This window comes from Lepus europaeus, chromosome 7, assembly GCF_033115175.1.
Source record: "Lepus europaeus isolate LE1 chromosome 7, mLepTim1.pri, whole genome shotgun sequence".
NCBI classification, from domain to species: domain Eukaryota; kingdom Metazoa; phylum Chordata; class Mammalia; order Lagomorpha; family Leporidae; genus Lepus; species Lepus europaeus.
This window is the reverse complement of record NC_084833.1, coordinates 67,159,543-67,178,297: the sequence shown is the minus strand read 5'-3', so window position 1 is coordinate 67,178,297 and position 18,755 is coordinate 67,159,543. Positions and strand designations below refer to the sequence as shown.

General features: G+C 46.5%; 1 protein-coding gene across 1 annotated transcript in view; it reads left to right on the top strand.

Moving 5' to 3' along the window:
* Positions 1 to 14,524, top strand: part of INTS4 (integrator complex subunit 4) — a 105,304-nt gene extending 90,780 nt beyond the window's left edge. Inside the window, exons 19-23 of the mRNA XM_062196764.1 lie at positions 3,630 to 3,689; positions 5,865 to 6,024; positions 6,229 to 6,372; positions 9,813 to 9,933; positions 14,127 to 14,524. Coding sequence (XP_062052748.1) covers positions 3,630 to 3,689; positions 5,865 to 6,024; positions 6,229 to 6,372; positions 9,813 to 9,933; positions 14,127 to 14,305 — 664 coding nt within the window. The 3' untranslated portion in view covers positions 14,306 to 14,524. The remainder of the gene's footprint in view (positions 1 to 3,629; positions 3,690 to 5,864; positions 6,025 to 6,228; positions 6,373 to 9,812; positions 9,934 to 14,126) is intronic.
* Positions 14,525 to 18,755: the final 4,231 nt, after the last annotated feature.

Genomic DNA, 18,755 nt, shown 5'->3' with positions numbered 1-18,755 from the left:
TGCATGACCTCAGCACAGCACAGGACTTCCTCTGGTGATAAGGACGTTCTGTTTAGCTCTACTTGATTGGTTTTGTCAAGAATTTAGTTCCAGGAACCTCTTTTTTTTAAGATTTATTTATTCATTTGAAAGTCAGAGTTACACAGAAAGAGAGAGAAGGAGAGCAGAGAGAGAGAGGTCTTCCACCCACTGTTTCACCCCCAAACTGGCCACAACAGCTGGAGCTGTGCCGATTCAAAGCCAGGAGCCAGGAGCTTCCTCCCGGTCTCCCACGCGGGTGCAGGGGCCCAAGGACTTGGGCCACCTTCTACTGCTTTCCCAGGCCATAGCAGAGAGCTGGATCAGAAGAGGAGCAGCTGGGATTAGAACTGGTGCCCATATGGGATGCCAGCGCTTCAGGCCAGGGTGTTAACCTGCTGCGCCACAGCACCGTCCCCATATTTTTATTTTTAAAAATGTTTATTTTCATATACTTGAAAAGCAGAATGATTGAGGGGGTGTAGGATGAGAGAGCATACTTCAAACTACTCCCCAAATGGCTGGACCAGATGGAGACCAGGGACCTAGAATTCTATCCTGTCACCCATGTGAGTGGCAGGAACCTAAGCACCTGAGCCATCATCTGCTTCCTCCCAGGTGCATTAGCAGAAATTTGGATCAAAAGTGAAGGAATCAGGCACTCTGATACCGGGTGTGTGTTTCTGAAACAGCAGCTTAACCTGCAGGGCCACAGCACCCACCACTATTTATTTTAAAAAATTTCTTTGGGGGCCAGCACTATGGTGCAGTGTGTTAACACCCTGGCCTGAAGCACCGACATCCCATATGGGCACCAGTTCGAGTCCTGGCTGCTCCTCTTCCAATCCAGCTCTCTGCTATGGCCTGGGAAAGCAGTTGAAGAGGGCCCAAGTGCTCGGTCCCTGCATCTATGTGAGAGACCTGGAAGAAACTCCTGCCTCCTGGCTTCAGATCTGCTCAGCTCTGGCCGTTGAGACCATTTAGGGAGTGAACCAGTGGATGGAAGACCTTTCTTTCTTTCTTTCTTTCTTTCTTTTTTTTTTTTTTTTATTTTTTACAGGCAGAGTGGACAGTGAGAGAGAGAGAGACAGAGAGAAATGTCTTCCTTTGCCGTTCGTTCACCCTCCAGTGGCCGCCACGGCCCGCGCGCTGCGGCCGGCGCACTGCGCTGATCCGATGGCAGGAGCCAGGTGCTTCTCCTGGTCTCCCATGGGGTGCAGGGCCCAAGCATTTGGGCCATCCTCCACTGCACTCCCGGGCCATAGCAGAGAACTGGCCTGAAAGAGGGGCAACCGGGACAGAATCCGGTGCCCCGACTGGGACTAGAACCCGGTGTGCCATTGCCGCAAGGCGGAGGATTAGCCTGTTGAGCCACGGCGCCTGCTGGAAGACCTTTCTGTCTTTCCCTCTTCACTGTCTGTAACTCTACCTCTCAAATAAATAAAACCTTTAAAATTTTTTTCTTTGAAAGCCAGAGACAGATTAGAGAGATCTTCCCTCTGCTGTTTCACTCCCCAAATGCCTGCAATAGCCAGGATTGGGCAGTGCTGAAGCCAGGAACCTAGAATTTTGTGTGCATTTCCCACATGGCTGGTATGGACCCAAGTATTTGAGCTATCATCTCCTGCCTCTTCAGCTGCAATTTAGCAGGAAGCTAGATCAGAAGCAGAGCTGGAATTCCAGCCAGGCACTCAGATAGGGAAAGTGGGCATCCTAAGAAGTGTCTTTTAATTGCTGCACTATAACCCTTGTCCCTGAAATGAGATACTCTTAAAAAGAGGCTAAGATGCTAGTGTTGTGGTGTAGCAGGTTAAGCCACAGCAGGTTAAGAAGGCAGTATCATTCCCATTTGAGTGTTGGTTCAAGTCTCGACTACTTCACTTCCCATCCTGCTTCCTGCTAATGTGCCTGGGAAAGCAGCAGAAGACAGCCCAGCCCCTGCCACCCACATGGGAGACCTGGGTGGAATTCTGGACTCCTGGCTTTGGTCTGGCTCAGGTCCAGTCATTGTGGTCATTTGGGGCATGGACCCGTGGGTAAAAGATTCCTCTCTGACAACTCCACCTATCAAATAATTAATAAATAAATATTTAAAATAAAATGAGACTTAGAAAGTCAAGATAGAGGAATATCATCTTTGTGTTGGGAAAATAAGTAACAAAACCTTTTCTCTTTCTGCATGTAAATTTACCTTGGGTCCAGCTTTGTGGCATAACGCATTAAGTCGTGTGCGATACTGGCATTCCACATGGGTGCCAGTTCAGGTGCTGGCTGCCCCATTTCTTTTCTTTTTTTCTTTTTCTTTTTTTTTTTTTTTTTTGACAGGCAGAGTGGACAGTGAGAGAGAGACAGATAGGTCTTCCTTTTTTCCGTTGGTTCACCCCTCAATGGCCGCTGCGGCCAGTGTGCTGCGACCGGCGCACCACGCTGATCCGAAGCCAGGAACCAGGTGCTTCTCCTGGTCTCCCATGCAGGTACAGAGCCCATGCACTTGGGCCATCCTCCACTGCACTCCCGGGCCACGGCAAAGAGCTAGACTAGAAGAGGAGAAACCGGGACAGAATCTGGCACCCTGACCGGGATTAGAACCCGGGGTGCTGGTGCCGCAGGCGGAAGATTAGCCTATTGAGCCGTAGCGCTGGTTTGCACCATTTCTGATCCAGCTCTCTGCTAGTGGCCTGGGAAAGTAATGGAAGATGGCCCAAGTCCTTGGGCCCCTGCACTCACATGGGGGACCTAGATGAAGCTTCTGACTTTTGACTTTAGCCTTGCCCAGCTCTTGCCATTGCAGGCATTTGGCAAGGAACCAGCAGATAAAGCTGTCTGTCTCTCCCCAGTCTCTGTAACTCTGCCTTTCAAATAAATAAAATAAATCTTTTTTAAAAAAAAAAGAAAAGAAAGAAAGGAAAAAGAAAATTTACCTTTGGTTAACTTTCTTGGTCTGTTCCCTGAAATCCTGTTCGGATTAACTCTATGAGTAGGCCCTACTGCTACTGGAAAAATGATCTCTGAGTGAATTGCCTCTGAATCAGAAGGAAGTATGAATCTCCTGATGCAGGCACCATAGCTTTGGGCTTCCTTCAGCGCAGTGATTGTTGTAACTGGGCATAACTCTCTTGAGGACCCTGGAAGCTATGTTTGTAGAGTTGTTTCAAGAGATATTAGCACCCAGCGAGCATGAGGCTTCTGAGCTAGGATGGTCTTCACATCTGCCTAACATAGAGCTCGTCTTATACCTGAGCTGTCGGACAACTGTGAGGACCCTTCCAGGACTCCTGCACTTAAGGAACGTGATACTGCACTACTGCCCGCAAGCTTTGCTTCTGTCCTGTGCCCTCGGTGAATCTGCTGCCGACTGTAGACGGTGACAGTCTTTGGTTTTGAATGTTTGCGGAGTCTGTTGGGCTCTGCAGTGGTTTAATCAGGTGTCAGGATCCTGACAGGTACTTGACTCTGGGTCCATGAGGAGCACTGTGTTTCTCTTTGGGGTCATGTGATGTGCTTGTTCTCTCGTCATGTAGGCCCAGGTCCCCAAGACTTCTGGTCTTCACTCCTCACATTGCCCATTTCACAAGCAAGCTACTTATTTCTTTTGCATTTCTTTTCTATAGAGTGGACCCCTTATTTGGGATGTGTGAAAAGTTTTTACAGGAAGTGGACTTTTTTCAGAGGTAAGTATTTCCTAACTCTTCTGGTTTACTGTGTCAGTTATGCAGAAACAACCCAGGCAACAAGAGCAACCGCCAGCTGTGTTCCTGGGTTATCCCATTCAGCCAATCTCTCATCTGAGGCTCTGTGCCCTAATTTGGTATTTTCTTTAATGGTGTATAAACTTTTTTGAAGTCAGAGTTTCAAAACTAAACATACAGCTGAATAATAAAAACATCAGCAATCAGTTGGGCTCAGCAGTCAGCTGAGCCATAAAAAGATAAGTATTATGAAGAAAACTTCTATACTCGTTTGGTGAAAAAAATCATGACTTGTCTGTGTTTTCACCAGTTCTTAAAATTACATACTTCTCTATAAAGAGTTGTTCTGTAATTCTGAAGGTAACTTTTATTATGTAGATTAAATATGTTCTCATCGAGTTGTTTTTGAAACGAATCAGTTTAAACCAATGTAGTGGATGAATGGAAAGCTTGGCAAAGAAGTGGGAGTTAAGGTAGTGATCAAATCCATTGTGTGCTGGCAATATAATACTGCAAGGCATTTATGAGACTTAAACACTGGATTTAGTCTGATAATTCATTTCTTTTTTTAATCAGAGAGAAAAACCTAATTCATTATATAATGTATCTTATCAATTTCCACTTGCAAGTATTCAGGTAATGCAAATCCAAATATTTTCTTTTGTGGCAATAGCACACTTATGAATTGAGCTTCAAAGACAGAAAAAAAGTCATATAAAATAACTGATACACTGTTCTGCCCAAAAACATAAGAACTGAGACTTAACATTGTGAGAATTCATTTCTTGAGCCAATGTCTGTACCCTCATGAATTTTACCTCTCCTGATATATTTATGACGCTACAAATCTATTCTTTTTTCAGTGAGAGAGAGAGAGGCAGAGAGAAAGGTCTTCCTTTTGCCGTTGGTTCACCCTCCAATGGCTGGCGCGCTGCAGCCGGCGCACCATGCTGATCCGAAGGCAGGAGCCAGGTGCTTCTCCTGGTCTCCCATGCGGGTGCAGGGCCCAAACACTTGGGCCATCCTCCACTGCACTCCCGGGCCACAGCAGAGAGCTGGCCAGGAAGAGGGGCAACCGGGACAGAATCCGGTGCCCCGACCGGGACTAGAACCCGGTATGCCGGCGCCGCAGGCAGAGGATTAGGCTATTGAGCTGCAGCGCCGGCCGTAAAATCCTGGCTTCTTATGTGAAATAAGTTCACGCCTTAGTTTTGATTTTAAAGTCTGTTTTTACACAGTTGGGTTGAAGAGGTTTTCAGAATGGTGACAGTTCTTCCGAGTGTCTTGTCTGTTGGTAGCCAGAGCTGCACATCTGTTCTTTTCTTTTAGATTGACTTTTTTTGAGAGGCAGAATTACAGAGAGGGGAAGAGACAGAGGTCTTCTTTCCATCTGCTGGTTCACTCCCCAAATGGCCATAATGGACCAATATGGAGCCAGGAGCCAGGAGCTTCTTCTGGGCCTCCCATGCGGTGCAGGGGCCCAAGCATTTAGGCCGTCTTCCACTGCACTCCCATGCCGTTAGCAGAGAGCTGAGTCAGAAGAGAAGCGGCCAGGACACAAGCTGGCACTCATGGGATGCCAGTGCTGCAGGCGGAGGCTTAACCTACTACACCGGCCCCTGCACATTTGTTCTTAATTCAGTCTCTGAGTCTCTGAATGGATATCACCTCACCAGGGAATTTTTTTTTTTTTTTTTAACTGTGCCCTTCCACAAGGCAGAGTGCTATGGACTCAATCTGAGCTGCAAATAAGTTACTTGACTTTTCTGAGCCTCACTACAGCATCATCTCTTGTTTACTGTATGTCGCCAGAAACTCAAACAGTCCTTGGCACTTGGCAGGCCCCAAAAACATACCAGCTAAACTAATTATCGAGCCTTTAGTATGAAGATAATAGTATCAGTATACAGGATTTCTGTGAAGAGTAAATAAGTTCATGTAAAACACTAGTAACTACACACAGTGGTTGCTTAATAGTTAGAGGCTCTGACAATGATCACACGTCACTGAGGCATAATGTTTGAGTGCCTGTTTATCTGGGTCGTGAACTATGAGCTCTTCCTACTTTATCACTCTTCCTGTGTTGAGGCTGGGCAGTTGTTTGGGGCTCAGCCTCTGGTGAATGATGCAGTCAGTTCCTTCTGTTTGCTCCCCCAGGTGTTTCATCGCTGACTTACCTCATTTGCAGGACAGCTTTGTAGACAAACTTCTTGATCTTATGCCCCGCCTCATGACATCGAAACCTGCAGAAGTGGTTAAAATTCTACAGAACATGCTCCGACAGAGTACCTTCCTGCACCTCCCCCTTCCAGAACAGGTCAGGGTCTGTTACTCCTTTAAGCCAAATCTGACCAGATAGTGAAAATTATTCACCTTAGTGAGCTTCTTGGATCAGTGGAGCAGCTGGGCTAGGGCCCTTCCTCAGATTGGCTCTCTTATGCCCATCCATTGAACAAGGAGCATGTTTTGTTGCCCAGGGAGGACCTGGCTTTGGAATCATTGCATTTTCTCTTGCTTACAGATCCACAAAGCATCAGCCACCATCATTGAGCCAGCGGGTGAGTCAGACAACCCTTTGCGGTTTACATCTGGGTTGGTGGTGGCCTTGGATGTTGATGCAACCCTGGAACATGTGCAGGATCCTCAGAGTACAGTGAAGGTCCAGGTATGCTGGGTTTTGGTCCCCGTGGAGCTTCCTGACTGACCTTGTGTTAAACACTGAACTTCAGTGCCCCTGTATTCTCTACCTGAGGGACAGAAACTGGGCAGGGAGAAGAGATGAGCCTCTGTGGACAAGAGCCTGGGCTTGAGTCCCACCTCTGCTGCTGAATGTGGTCTGGAGCCTGATACTTCAAACTCTGAGCATCAGGTTCTGAAACTGACAAATACAAATAGTTGACAATGAAATGAGGTGAAGTATATGAAGCTTCTACTACCCAGGAGCATTTGCTAAATGACAGAGCCCTTTCTCTTCTGACAATGTGAAGGGGAGAATTGGTCTTTTAATACAATAAACTATAACAACTAAGTCCTTTTCAGGTGACAGGTGTGTCTGTTAGCAAACAAAACATATGGATGGGCAAAAGGAAGTATTTTTCCTAAGTGAGGTAGATATGAGAGATGTACTAGGTACACTAATCAACTCAGGGACTCTGCAGTTAAGACCCACAGTTTGACCTCAGCTGCCTGTCCATTTGTTCACGTATTCAGTAGTGCTTACTGTGTTAGGCATGCGAAGTGCTGAGGTTCCAAGGTAAAGATATCACTGTTCTTGCTCTCAGGATGCTCACCGTTTCACTGAGAGACGGACAAATGGACAGGCAAATATAAAAGCATGCTGTGGTGGAGGCTGAGGAAAGGTTTTATGGAAATGCAGGTCCAGCGGTGGGATCTGAAAGGAGGAATTAGTGCTGTGAAGTAGGCGGGAGGAGGCATTCTAGGCAGAAGGGAAATGAGCAAAAGCAGGGCTGCAAGAACTGGCAGGCAGGCTGATGGGGACAGAGCCGCAGTCAGGAGAGGCAGGCTGATGGGGACGGAGCCGCAGCCAGGAGAGGCAGGCTGATGGGGACGGAGTGCAGGGAAGGTGCATTGCAGACCTATGGGGATTTAATTCTGAACTAGTGACAAAATTGGACTGTGGTGTTTTTTTTCATATGAGTGGTTCTCCACCCCAGCTGCACTTTAGAACTACTCAGAAAGGGTTAAAAAGTACTGATGAACACTCCTCAGCCCACCAATTAAATCAGAATCCTGTGAGTAAGGCCCGAGGGTATCAGTATTATTTTGAAGAGCTCACTGGTGGTTCTGATGTGCAGTCGGTGGTTCTAATGAGAATTACTGTTTTACAGTGTCCCTGAACAAAAGTACACTGACCAGTTGAGCATAAATGAGATTGCAGGCTGATTATTTTATGCGTCACATGCTAGTCTCCCTCCTGAAGAATCCCCTCTGAAGCACTTGCACTACACATGTGGACAGAATCTTTTCATGCTCTACAGATGGGAGGTGGGAGTGCACTGCCCCATTGTGACAGCTCCAGCAGCTTGGAAGTGCTCCCCAATTTCGCCACACACTCTGACTTCCTTCTCTGTTCCAGGCACTGCTGTAGGTGCTAGAGATGTAGCAGGACACAGGCCTCAGAGATTACATGGCGTGATTACTTTCTCTGCTAAAATAATGTCGACCTGGTTTTTAAGGCAGGCCCTCAGGAACTCCACTCATTGATAATTTTGTTAGTCCAACCCAGGTTCCTGATTATAGCTACTTATAAGGTGTGCTGGGAACTTGAGTTGTTCTGAAATTGAAGATACAATTTATAATGGGCATCCCCCCACCTTTTTTTTTTTTTTTTTAAGATTTATTTATTTGAAAGGCACAGTGACAGAGAAATATTCCATCTGCTGGCTTACTCCCTCAAATGGCCACAATGGCCAGGGTCAGGACAGGCCAAATCTAGGAGCCTGGAACACCATCTGGGTCTCCCAGATGGGTGGCAGGGGCTCAAGTGACCCATCTTCTGCTGTTCTCCCAGGCGCAGTAGCAGGGAATTGGATCAGAACCAGAGCAGCTGGGACTTGAACTGGAATTCCAGTATGTGTTGCTGACATCACAGGCAGTGGCTTAATCTGCACCACAACACTGGCCCCTTCCCCCTAACCTTGGGCAACAGATTTCTTTTTCCTTCTTTATGTTTTTAACAATTTTGAAAGGCAGAGACAAGAGTTGGGGAGAGAGAAAAAGCTATCTTCCACCTACTAGTTCACTCCCCAAATACTTTAAATGCTAGGGCTGGACCAGGTCAGACCAAAGCCAGGAGCCAGGAATTCAATCCAGGTCTCCCACATGGGTGGCAGGGACCCAAGCACTTGAACCATCACTGTTGTCTCCCAGGGTTTGCCATCGCAGAAAGCTGGATTCAGGAGCTAGACCCGGGAATCGAATTCAGGAACTTAGATAAGGAATGTGAGCATCTTAGCTGGTAGGCTAAGCACCTGTAGCCTCTTACATGCCGCTTGGTGATGGTTGCAAGGCCATGATACGATTCAGAGCCCGGATGGAAGAGTCATTTTTAATTTTTTTAAATTTAAAAAAATTTTTTTTGACAGGCAGAGTGGATAGTGAGAGAGAGAGACAGAGAAAGGTCTTCCTTTTTGTCACTGGTTCACCCTCCAATGGCCGCTGTGGCCAGCGCATCTCGCTGATCCGAAGCCAGGAGCCAGGTGCTTCTCCTGGTCTCCCATGCAGGTGCAGGGCCCAAACACTTGGGCCATCCTCCACTGCTTTCCCGGGCCATAGCAGAGAGCTGGCCTGGAAGAGGGGCCACCGGGATAGAATCCGGCGCCCTGACCAGGACTAGAACCCAGTGTGCTGGTGCCGCAAGGTGGAGGATTAGCCTGTTGAGCCACGGCGCCGGCCAGAAGAGTCATTTTGACCATTCTTATGGGGGTGTCTGTGAAGAATATTCACAGTCAGGGTTAATATTCTTACCTGTCCTTGTACTTAATAGAGACAATGTACTCCTGCCATTCATTTATCAGAAAATCAGGAAACATTTACTGAACACTGCATAGTGTTGGGGCAGCAGGGATCATTGAGATGTCCACAGTGTTGCCATCCCCTTAAGGAGCACACTTTTATGAAGGCTAATGTCATCTTTTTGTCCTGGAATTCACAATAGTTGGCACAGCCCATTTCGTTAAAAGCTCATCTACCTTTGGGGACAGCAGTATGTTGTAGCGGCTAAAAATGCCTCCTGCAGTGCCGGCATCCCATATGGGCACTGATTTGAGTCCTGGCTACTCTACTTCTGATCCAACTCCCTGCTAATGCACCTGGGAAAGCAGCAGAGGATGCTCCAGGTGCTTGGGCCCCTGCGCCTACAAGGGAGACTTGGGTGAAGCTCTTGACTTTGGATGGGCCTAGTTCTGGCTGTGGAGGCCATTTTGGGGGAGTGAACCAGCAGATGGAAGATTCTCTCTCTGTCTCTTCCTCTCTCTCTCTCTGTAACTCTGCTTTTCAAACAAATAAACTAATAAATAAATCTTTAAAAAAAGAAAAAAGCTCACCTACCTTCTACTTCTTTTTCTCATTTTTTGCCCTTCTCAGGTCTTATATCCAGATGGCCAGGCTCAGATGATCCACCCTAAGCCAGCAGACTTTCGGAATCCTGGCCCTGGGCGGCACCGTCTCATCACTCAGGTGTACCTCTCCCACACTGCCTGGACAGGTGAGGCATCGATGGGCCAAGGTGGGCAGGAAAATATATGCCTGAATATCATGCGCACTTTGTAGCATTTGGTTTTTGTAGTTTGGAAAAACATAATTGGATCATGCATGCTGAGGATTGAATTTCGTTACTTAACGAGTTTGTAAGCTCCAACTGGGTACATTTAGACTAATGTGCTTTGACTGTAAATAACGATTCTGTTAGAAGGTGTACATATAGGAAATTAGAGCAGAATCTCAAGGCAAGAGCCCAGGGCTGGATGCCAGGAGACTCTTTAACTGTGCCACTTACGATGTGACCTTTGTCCAGGTGTAATGGATTCATGTTACTACAGCAAAATACCAGAAAAAACTAACTTTACCAGTGAAATGGTTTATTTGGCTCATAGTTTGGGAGGTTCAAGTCCAAGATGTGTTGGCCTCTGATACAGGAGGCAATGGTAGGGCATGCAGTATAGATAGAGGACAGATCACACTGAGACAGGAAGCAGAGCAGCTGGGTGCAAGTCAGGCTTTTTGATTTATTTTAATTCATTTATTTTTATTTTATTTGAGAGAGAGAGAGAGAGAGAGAGAGAGAGAGATCGATCTTCGGTTTGCTGGTTCCCTGAACAGATAGATGTCTGCAACAGCCAGAGCTGAGCCAGGGCAAAGCCAAGACCCCAGAAGTCCATCCAGGTGTCTCCTATGTGGGAGACACAGGAACTTGGTTCACCATTTTGCTTACTAGGGTGCACATTTACAGGAAGCTGGAATTGAAGTGGAGCTGTGACTACAACGCAGCACTTCATCAGCCTTCTCTCTAGAACTACCTCCTGAGGGCACCCCTGGCAACCTAATGACCTCTCACCTTGACCTCGTAATTGGATTAAGTCTCCACTCTGTCCTAGTGGTGCCATCCTGGGGTCCAAGCCTTCAACAACTGGGCCTTTGGAGGACACTGAAACTAGCACCTAAACTGTAGCAGCATTCCTTGAGTCTATTTCCTTATCTTCAAACTGAAGATTTTTCTTTTTTTAAGGTTATGTGTTTAGTTGCACTGAATTAAGGACATCCAAATTCACTGTGTTCCTGGGCTTTGCAATTGCCCTTAGATTTATGAATGGCTGTCTCCCTCCTCTGTAGAAGCTGTGTGGTTACTAGACTCATTGCTTAGGTTTATAAGTTGAGTTCAAATTCTCTCCCAGCTGTGGACCTGGGCACTTAGTCACTTAGAAACTCCTTGAGCCTCTAGCCATTCTTCAGAGATTGTAACTTTACAGGATGGGCATTGCAGCACAGCAGGTGGAGCTGACACTTGGGAATGCAGCATTCCTTATCAGAGTACCATTTTGAGTGCCGGATACCCTCCTTTTGATCCAGCTTCCTGTTAATGCATCCTAGGAGGCAAAAAGTGATGGCCTGGCCAGTGCTGTGGCTCACTAGGCTAATCCTCCGCCTGCGGCGCCGGCACACCAGGTTCTAGTCCCGGTTGGGGCACCGGATTCTATCCCGGTTGCCCCTCTTCCAGGCCATCTCTCTGCTATGGCCCAGGAAGGCAGTGGAAGATGGGCCCAAGTTCCTGGGCCCTGCACCTGCATGGGAGACCAGGAGAAGCACCTGGCTCCTGGCTTCGGATCAGCGAGACGCGCTGGCCGCGGTGGCCACTGGAGGGTGAACCAATGGCAAAGGAAGACCTTTCTCTGTTTCTCTCTCACTATCCACTCTGCCTGTCAAAAAAAAAAAAAAATTTCAACAGACTGCACCCACACAGGCACACAAAGTATAGAGTACTGTTTGAGTAGTAGTTTTACCATTAATTCGCATAGTACAACACATTAAGGGCAGAGATCCTACATGGGGAGTAGGTGCACAGTGATTCCCGTTGTTAATTTAACAACTGACACTCTTATTTATGATGTCAGTAATCACCCGAGGCTCTTGTCATGAGCCTCCAAGGCTATGGAAGCCTCTTGAGTTCACCAACTCTGATCTTATTTAGACAAGGCCATAGTCAAAGTGGAAGTTCTCTCCTCCCTTCAGAGTAAGGTACCTCCTCCTCCTTCTTCTTCTTTTTTTTTTTTAAACTTATTTGACAGAGTTATAGACAGTGAGAGAGACAGAGAAAGTTCTTCCTTCCGTTGGTTCACTTCTCAAATGGCTGCTATGGCCAGCGCTGTGCTGTGCCGATCTGAAGCCAGGAGCCAGGTGCTTCTTCCTGGTCTCCCATGTGGGTGCAGGGGCCCAAGCACTTGGGCCATCCTCCACTGCCCTCCCGGGCCATAGCAGAGAGCTATACTGCAAGGGGAGCAACCGGGACTAGAACCCAGCACCCATATGGGATGCCAGTGCTGCAGGCAGAGAATTAACCAAGTGAGCCATGGCGCCGGCCCAGTACCTCCTTTTTTGATGGTCCGTTCTTTCCTCTGGGATCTCACTCGGAGATTTTTCATTTAGGGCTTTCTTTTTTTTCTTTTTTTCTTTTTTTCTTTGCCACAGTGTCTTGGGCTTTCCATGCCTGTGAAATTCTCATGGGCTTTTTAGCCAGATCCGAATGCCTTAAGGGCTGATTTTGAGGCCAGAGTGCTGTTTAGGGCATTTGCCATTCTATGAGTCTCTGTGTATCCTGCTTCCCATGTAGGGTCATTGTCTCCTTTATAATTCTATCAATATTTGCAGACACTGGTCTTATTTTTGTAATCCTTTTGATACTTAATCCTATCTTTTTGATCAGTTATGAACTTAAACTGATCACTTTTAACAAGTAAGATGGCATTTGTACATACCACCTATATGGGATTGAATTGGAATCCCCTGGGTTTCTAGCTTTACTATTAGGGGTAGGTCCTAGTGAGCATGTGCCGAACTGTACATCTCCGCCTTCCCTTATTCCCACTCATATTTAACAGGGATCACTTTTCAGTTAATATTAAACACCTAAGAATAATTGTGTGTTAATTGAAGAGTTCAACCAATGGTATTAAATAGAACAAAAAAATACTAAAAGGAATAAAATAGTAAGTTTTTCCTCGACAGTCAGGACAAGGGCTGACCAAGACATTGTTTCTCATAGTGTCCATTTCACTTCAACAGGTTTCCTTTTAGGTGCTCAGTTGCCACCCATCAGGGAGAACATATATTTGTCCCTTTGGGACTGGCTTATTTCACTCAGCATGATGTTTTCCAGATTTCTCCATTTTGTTGCAAATGACCGGATTTCTTTCTTTCTTTCTTTTTTTTTTTTTACTGCTGTATAGAATTCTATAGAGTACATATCCCCTAATTTCTTTATCCAGTCTTCTCTTGATGGGCATTTAGGTTGATTCCGTGTCTTAGCTATTGTGAATTGAGCTGCAATAAAAATTGAGGTGCAGACAGCTCTTTTATTTGCCAATTTAATTTCCTTTGTGTAAATTCCAAGGAGTGGGATGGCTGGGTTGTATGGTAGGGTTATATTCAGGTTTTTGAGGAATCTCCAAACTGACTTCCATAGTGGCTTTACCAGTTTGCATTCCCACCAACAGTGGGTTAGTGTCCCTTTTTCCCCACATCCTCACCAGCATCTGTTGTTGGTAGATTTCTGAATGTGAGCCATTCTAACCCGGGTCAGGTGAAACCTCACTGTGGTTTTGATTTGCATTTCCCTGATTGCTAGTGATCCTGAACCTTTTTCATGTGTCTGTTGGCCATTTGGATTTCCTCTTCTGAAAAATGTCTCTTGAGGTCCTTGGCCCATCTCTTAAGTGGGCACAGGGTAGACATTTTTAGCAGAAGTGTTTGCTGACTGACAGCTTCTTGTCCACTGAGACAAGGTCTGTGGTGCACACAGCCCCGAGGCCCGAGAGTGGACAGCACAGGAAGAGTGTGCTTCTCCGGTAGGAGAGGAGGCCACATGCACCTTTGTGACTCCTTGTCCTGAGGCTGGCAGGCCTTGGCAGAAGACCATTTTTTCAAAAGCTCTCAGCTACAGGGAACCCAGAGAGGCCTGGGCAGGGGGCAGCTGAGAAACATTGCTTTTGCAGCCTCACAGGATTCAGGCTGGGAAAGTGTTTTTTTGTTTTATATTTGTTTGGTGAGGGTGAAGGGAGGGATGCAGGCAGATGATGAAATGTTCCGGAAACCCTTCTGCTTCCAACTTTGATGTTGCTTTTATGTGACCGTTCTCTAAACCCTGGCAGTTAGGCAAACTGTAGAGGATTTCTTTCTTTCTTCCAGAGCCGTGCCAGGTGGAAGTAAGGCTGCTCTTGGCCTACAACTCCAGTGCTCGCATCCCGAAGTCACCCTGGATGGAGGGTGGTGAAATGGCCCCCCAGTTGGAAACCAGCATCGAGGGCACCATCCCCTTCAGCAAGCCTGTGAAAGTGTACATCATGCCCAAGCCTGCAAGGCGCTGAGGCCCACGCAGCCCGCACTGCCACGGCCCACAGGCCCTTCTTCGGGCTCATACGGAGCCAGAAGCCTGGAGCACTTCACCTGGAAATGGTGTGTAGGCATAAGGATTATGCAGCCTTTTGTCTCATCTGGTATCAAAACAAGATAAATTATTTTGAATTAAAAAATCCAAAATATTCATCTGTGTTTTTTTCCTGCTCATAAAATAAAGTGAGAAAACACCAAGCTATTCTAGTTGCTGATCCTTGAGGAAATTGATGTAAGTTCTGCATTTATACCACATGCTTACATGCTTGTGCCTCAGGTGGGAGGCACAAAGATCCAGTTTCTCAGCCACCTTCAAAGAACTGGTTATTTGAGCCACGGTTCATTTCTTAAAGTGACAGCCTATTAAAAGGAGGGCCAATTCTACAGCTGCGTTAACAGCTGTCCTTTTTCACCATGACAGTTTCTGAAGGGCCTTCGACATCCCTTATCTTGCTAAGAGGCCTCTTCCCTAACTCAGGCAATAGCTAGGCCAAAGACTGAATAGGAAGAGAATGAATCATTTTCATCCCTGAGGGAAATGCTTGATCTTGCCTGCTTACCCTTAGAACCTCAGTGGCTTTAAAATAATAATAGAGAAGAGCCCTATTTCAGAAAAGAAGTCAGCATTATGGGAAAGAAGGATACACTGTAAGAAATAAGGTCATTTCTCCCAGATCTTGTAGGAACTGGAGCTGCATCTGAGTTATAGGTACAGATATGATGTAGAAACTAATCCAGAGAGTTCAACTCTGTTAGGGCTTGTGATGTCTTCTTTACCTTTTGTAAGTGTTTGTTTATTTGAAAGGAAGAGTGACACAGAGAGAGGGAAAGACGGAGATCTTCCATCCACTGGCTCTCTTCCCAAATGTCCACAACATCCAGGGCTGGGTCAGGCCAAAGCCAGGAGCACTTGGACTATTGTTTGCTGTGTCCCAGGCAATAGCAGGAAATTAGATCAGAAGTGGGGTACCTGGGACTCAAACCAGCACTCTTAATAATGGGATGCAAGTGTCCCTAGCAGTGGCTTAACCGGCAATGCCACAACGCCTGCCCCATTACCTGTCATTTAATCCTCCCAATAGCCACAGGAGGCTTAGTGTTTATCACTGGTGGGAAAACTAGGATTCATTCAGACAAAGACTCCAAGTGCCCAAGCTGTGCTGCCTGTGGGGAAGCATGTGGGGGTTTGGGTTTGAGTGTGCCCCTAAGTTTGTGTATTGGAACCTTAACCACCAGTGTGCTGGTGTTGAGAGGTGGGGCCCAGCCAGAGGGCATTGTTCCTGAGGGCTCTGCTCGCATGAGTGAATTTACGTCACTGCCTGAGGATGGTTATTGTGAAAGCAGGTTGTAAAAGCAAGTTTGGCCTCTCCTACCCTCATTCTTGCCCTCTCTAGTCTGCCCATCTTCTGCCATGTGATTGCACAGCATGAAGGTTCTTGCCAGATGCCAGCTCCACGTTTTTGGACTTTCCAGCCTCCAGAAATGTGAGCCAAATAAGTTTCTATTCACTATAAATTATCCAGCTTTGAGTATTGTGTAATAGCAGCAGAAAACAAATTAAGATAAGGGAACCAGCCTTCAGATGTTTAGCTCTCTGTGTCCGTTTCCTCATCTATAAAACAGATAATTGTATCTCAAGGGTTGCTGAATGGGATGGAGTAGAAACTGCTTGGTGACTCTGAATCTGCAGCCAGTCTTGTTCGTATTTCTTACTTGGAGAGCTTATGTAAATAACAGCAATGTTATATTATTCAGAATTGAGGTTGGGATTTACATTCAGACATGCTTTGACTTTTGGTTTAATGTGTTTATTGCTTTGCCTGGCAGTGTAGCCTTTCATATGAATTAACTGAATTAACCCTCACAACTGTCATATGAAGTGGGCATTGTTATCATATCATAAACAAAGCCATTGAAGTTGAGAGAAATGAAGGAACTTGCCCCAGATCAGAGACTAATGACAGATCTGGGATTTTAATCCACGAGGTCTGGCTCCAGGAGGTCCTAGCTGCTAGAATCAAGGAAGATTATCCCCAGGTTGCTGCCTTATCTAGTGTGCTCACCTGCTTTGTACCTCTCAGAGATGTGGCTTCAATGGGCTCTCATGTGTCAGTGAGATGCCCTGGAAAAGGTGCCTGCCCTTTTAAAGCTTGATCCAACCACAGCTTGAAGCCAGGCTGAATCACACCATGGCCGAGACACGAATACGGCGTGGTGATCGCTGGGTTGCAGCATCACTGAAAACATTACAACCCTTAGCTGATAACACGCTGTGACCACAGACCCTTCAAATGGGAGAATATGCTGACTATTCTACACATATGGTGCACCCTTTTTATAAAAATCCTTTCAGGTTATCCCCGTTTGTTGGTGGGGAAATGGCATCTGAAGTAATGTCTGTCTCCTAGGGACAAAGCTGGGAACTGATCCTGTCTTAAAGTCCAAGTGTGGTATGTGTTCCACCAAAGATCGACACAGCCCTAGGGGACACGTTTTGGCTTCCTATCAGAATCAATTTCTTTTTCCTTTTAATTTGAGGCAGAGAGGTGGGGAGGGGAAGAGAGAGAATTCTCATCTGGTTCACTCCCCTAGCCAAAGCCAGGGGCTGGGGACTCAATCCAAGTTTCAAGTGGAATCTTAACTCTGTGCTAAACATGGTCCATTCTTCACACGCTATCAGTAATTTCTCTAAAACCCAGATTCGATCATGCCGTTCCCCTGCGGAAGTCAGTTTACATGGACCAGTAGTAGTCCTGGGATAAAGTCTACATGCCTGTCCTTGAAAGCTCTTCATGCCCTGCTTCTCTCCAGCCTTACCCTTCCTGTCCCAGACCATCCCTGTACCACTGTAGCCGAACAGTCACCTGTAGTTCTTCCCAAAGCTCCCAATGCTCTCTGACCTCTCGGCCTTTGATGTGCTAAGCCTGGGAATGTGCTCTTCACACTGTGTCCACACTTCACACTGTGGCTCCTTTCCTCATTCTTCAGGACTGAGCCTCATTCTAGATCCTATCTGTGTCTCCCGTGGGCTTGGAACATGGCCTGTAGAGCCCCACAGCCCCCCATCCACTGTTTGAGGAGAATATTTTTCATTGCCCTGCAGGCTGACAAACACAAATCCCTAAGGAAGTTAGGCAGGAAAGCAAAGGAATGAAGTAGCTTCGAGGAAGGTAACAGACTGAACAATCAAAGATCACACTCTGTCAGAAGGCAGCTGCTGTTCATTCCACTTCATTTTAATTTGTACATGGTGTTTTCCCATCTTCCAATTTTTGATAAAATGTTTATTTTTCTGAAAGGTAGTGCCAGGGCTGGGACAGGCTGAAGCCACGGGCCTGGAACTCCAGCTGAGTCTCCCACACAGGTGGACTTACATACTGAGCCAGCATCTGCTGCCTCCCAGGAGGTACATTAGCAGGAAGGTGGGTCAGATGTGGAGCAGCTGGGACTCAAACTGGCGCTATAATATGGGCTGTGGGTGTCCCAGGCAGCAGATTAATTGCTGTACCACAATGTGTGTCCATATACAATTTAATAACTTCACTGCCAGATTCTTCTACGAAGTTTGTATCAATTTCTCTTTAATGTGGAGACAGCTCATATAGGAACAATGATTACACCTACACCTGATTCAACACCATTCAGCACCCACCTACATTATCTCACCTTGCCTTTGTCCAAAAAAAATTGCATCAATAGGGAAATAATTTAATTTCCTCAAACATCCCTCCTAGGTCCTCTAACAAATGTGGAAAGCTGCAGCAAGGGCACTAAGCGGGACCTCCCCATATTTCTGTTCTGCGTGTCAGGTCTATGAGAATCATTCCCATGGGCCTCCAGGAAGAAAAGAGTTACATGCCAGAGATTAAGACATAGTGTTGGGTTCTAATCCTGGCTCTGCCAGTAACTCGGTGGATGAGCTTGGAAAAAAAAAATCCCTTCACTTCCCATTTTGATTTTTTTTATATGTGTTTATTTCAAACACAGTGACACAGAGAGTGAGAAATAGAAATCATCCATCTGCTGGTTCGCTCCCCAGATGGCTGCAAAAGCCCAGTTTGGGCCAAGCCCAAGTCAGGAGCCAGGAACTATACCTGGGTTTCCCACATGGGTGGCAAGGCTCAAGCACTTGGGCCATCTTCTGCTGTCTTCCAAGACACATTAGCGGGAGCTGGATTGGAAGTGAAGCAGCTGGCGCTTGAACTGATACTGTAATATGGGATATTGGAGTTGGAAGCAGCAGCTTAACCTGCTGCCCAACGCTGGTCCTGTTGTGAGTGTTTTAGCTTATCTTTTCTTGCCAAGCCACATCTTAAATGGCTGTGCAGCCCATAGGTTGGTTCCCAGTTAGATGCTTACTTGAACCAATGAGGTGGCAGGATCGTATGGAGTAAAAAGGAGCTTTTCAGGGCTTCTACTTCGACA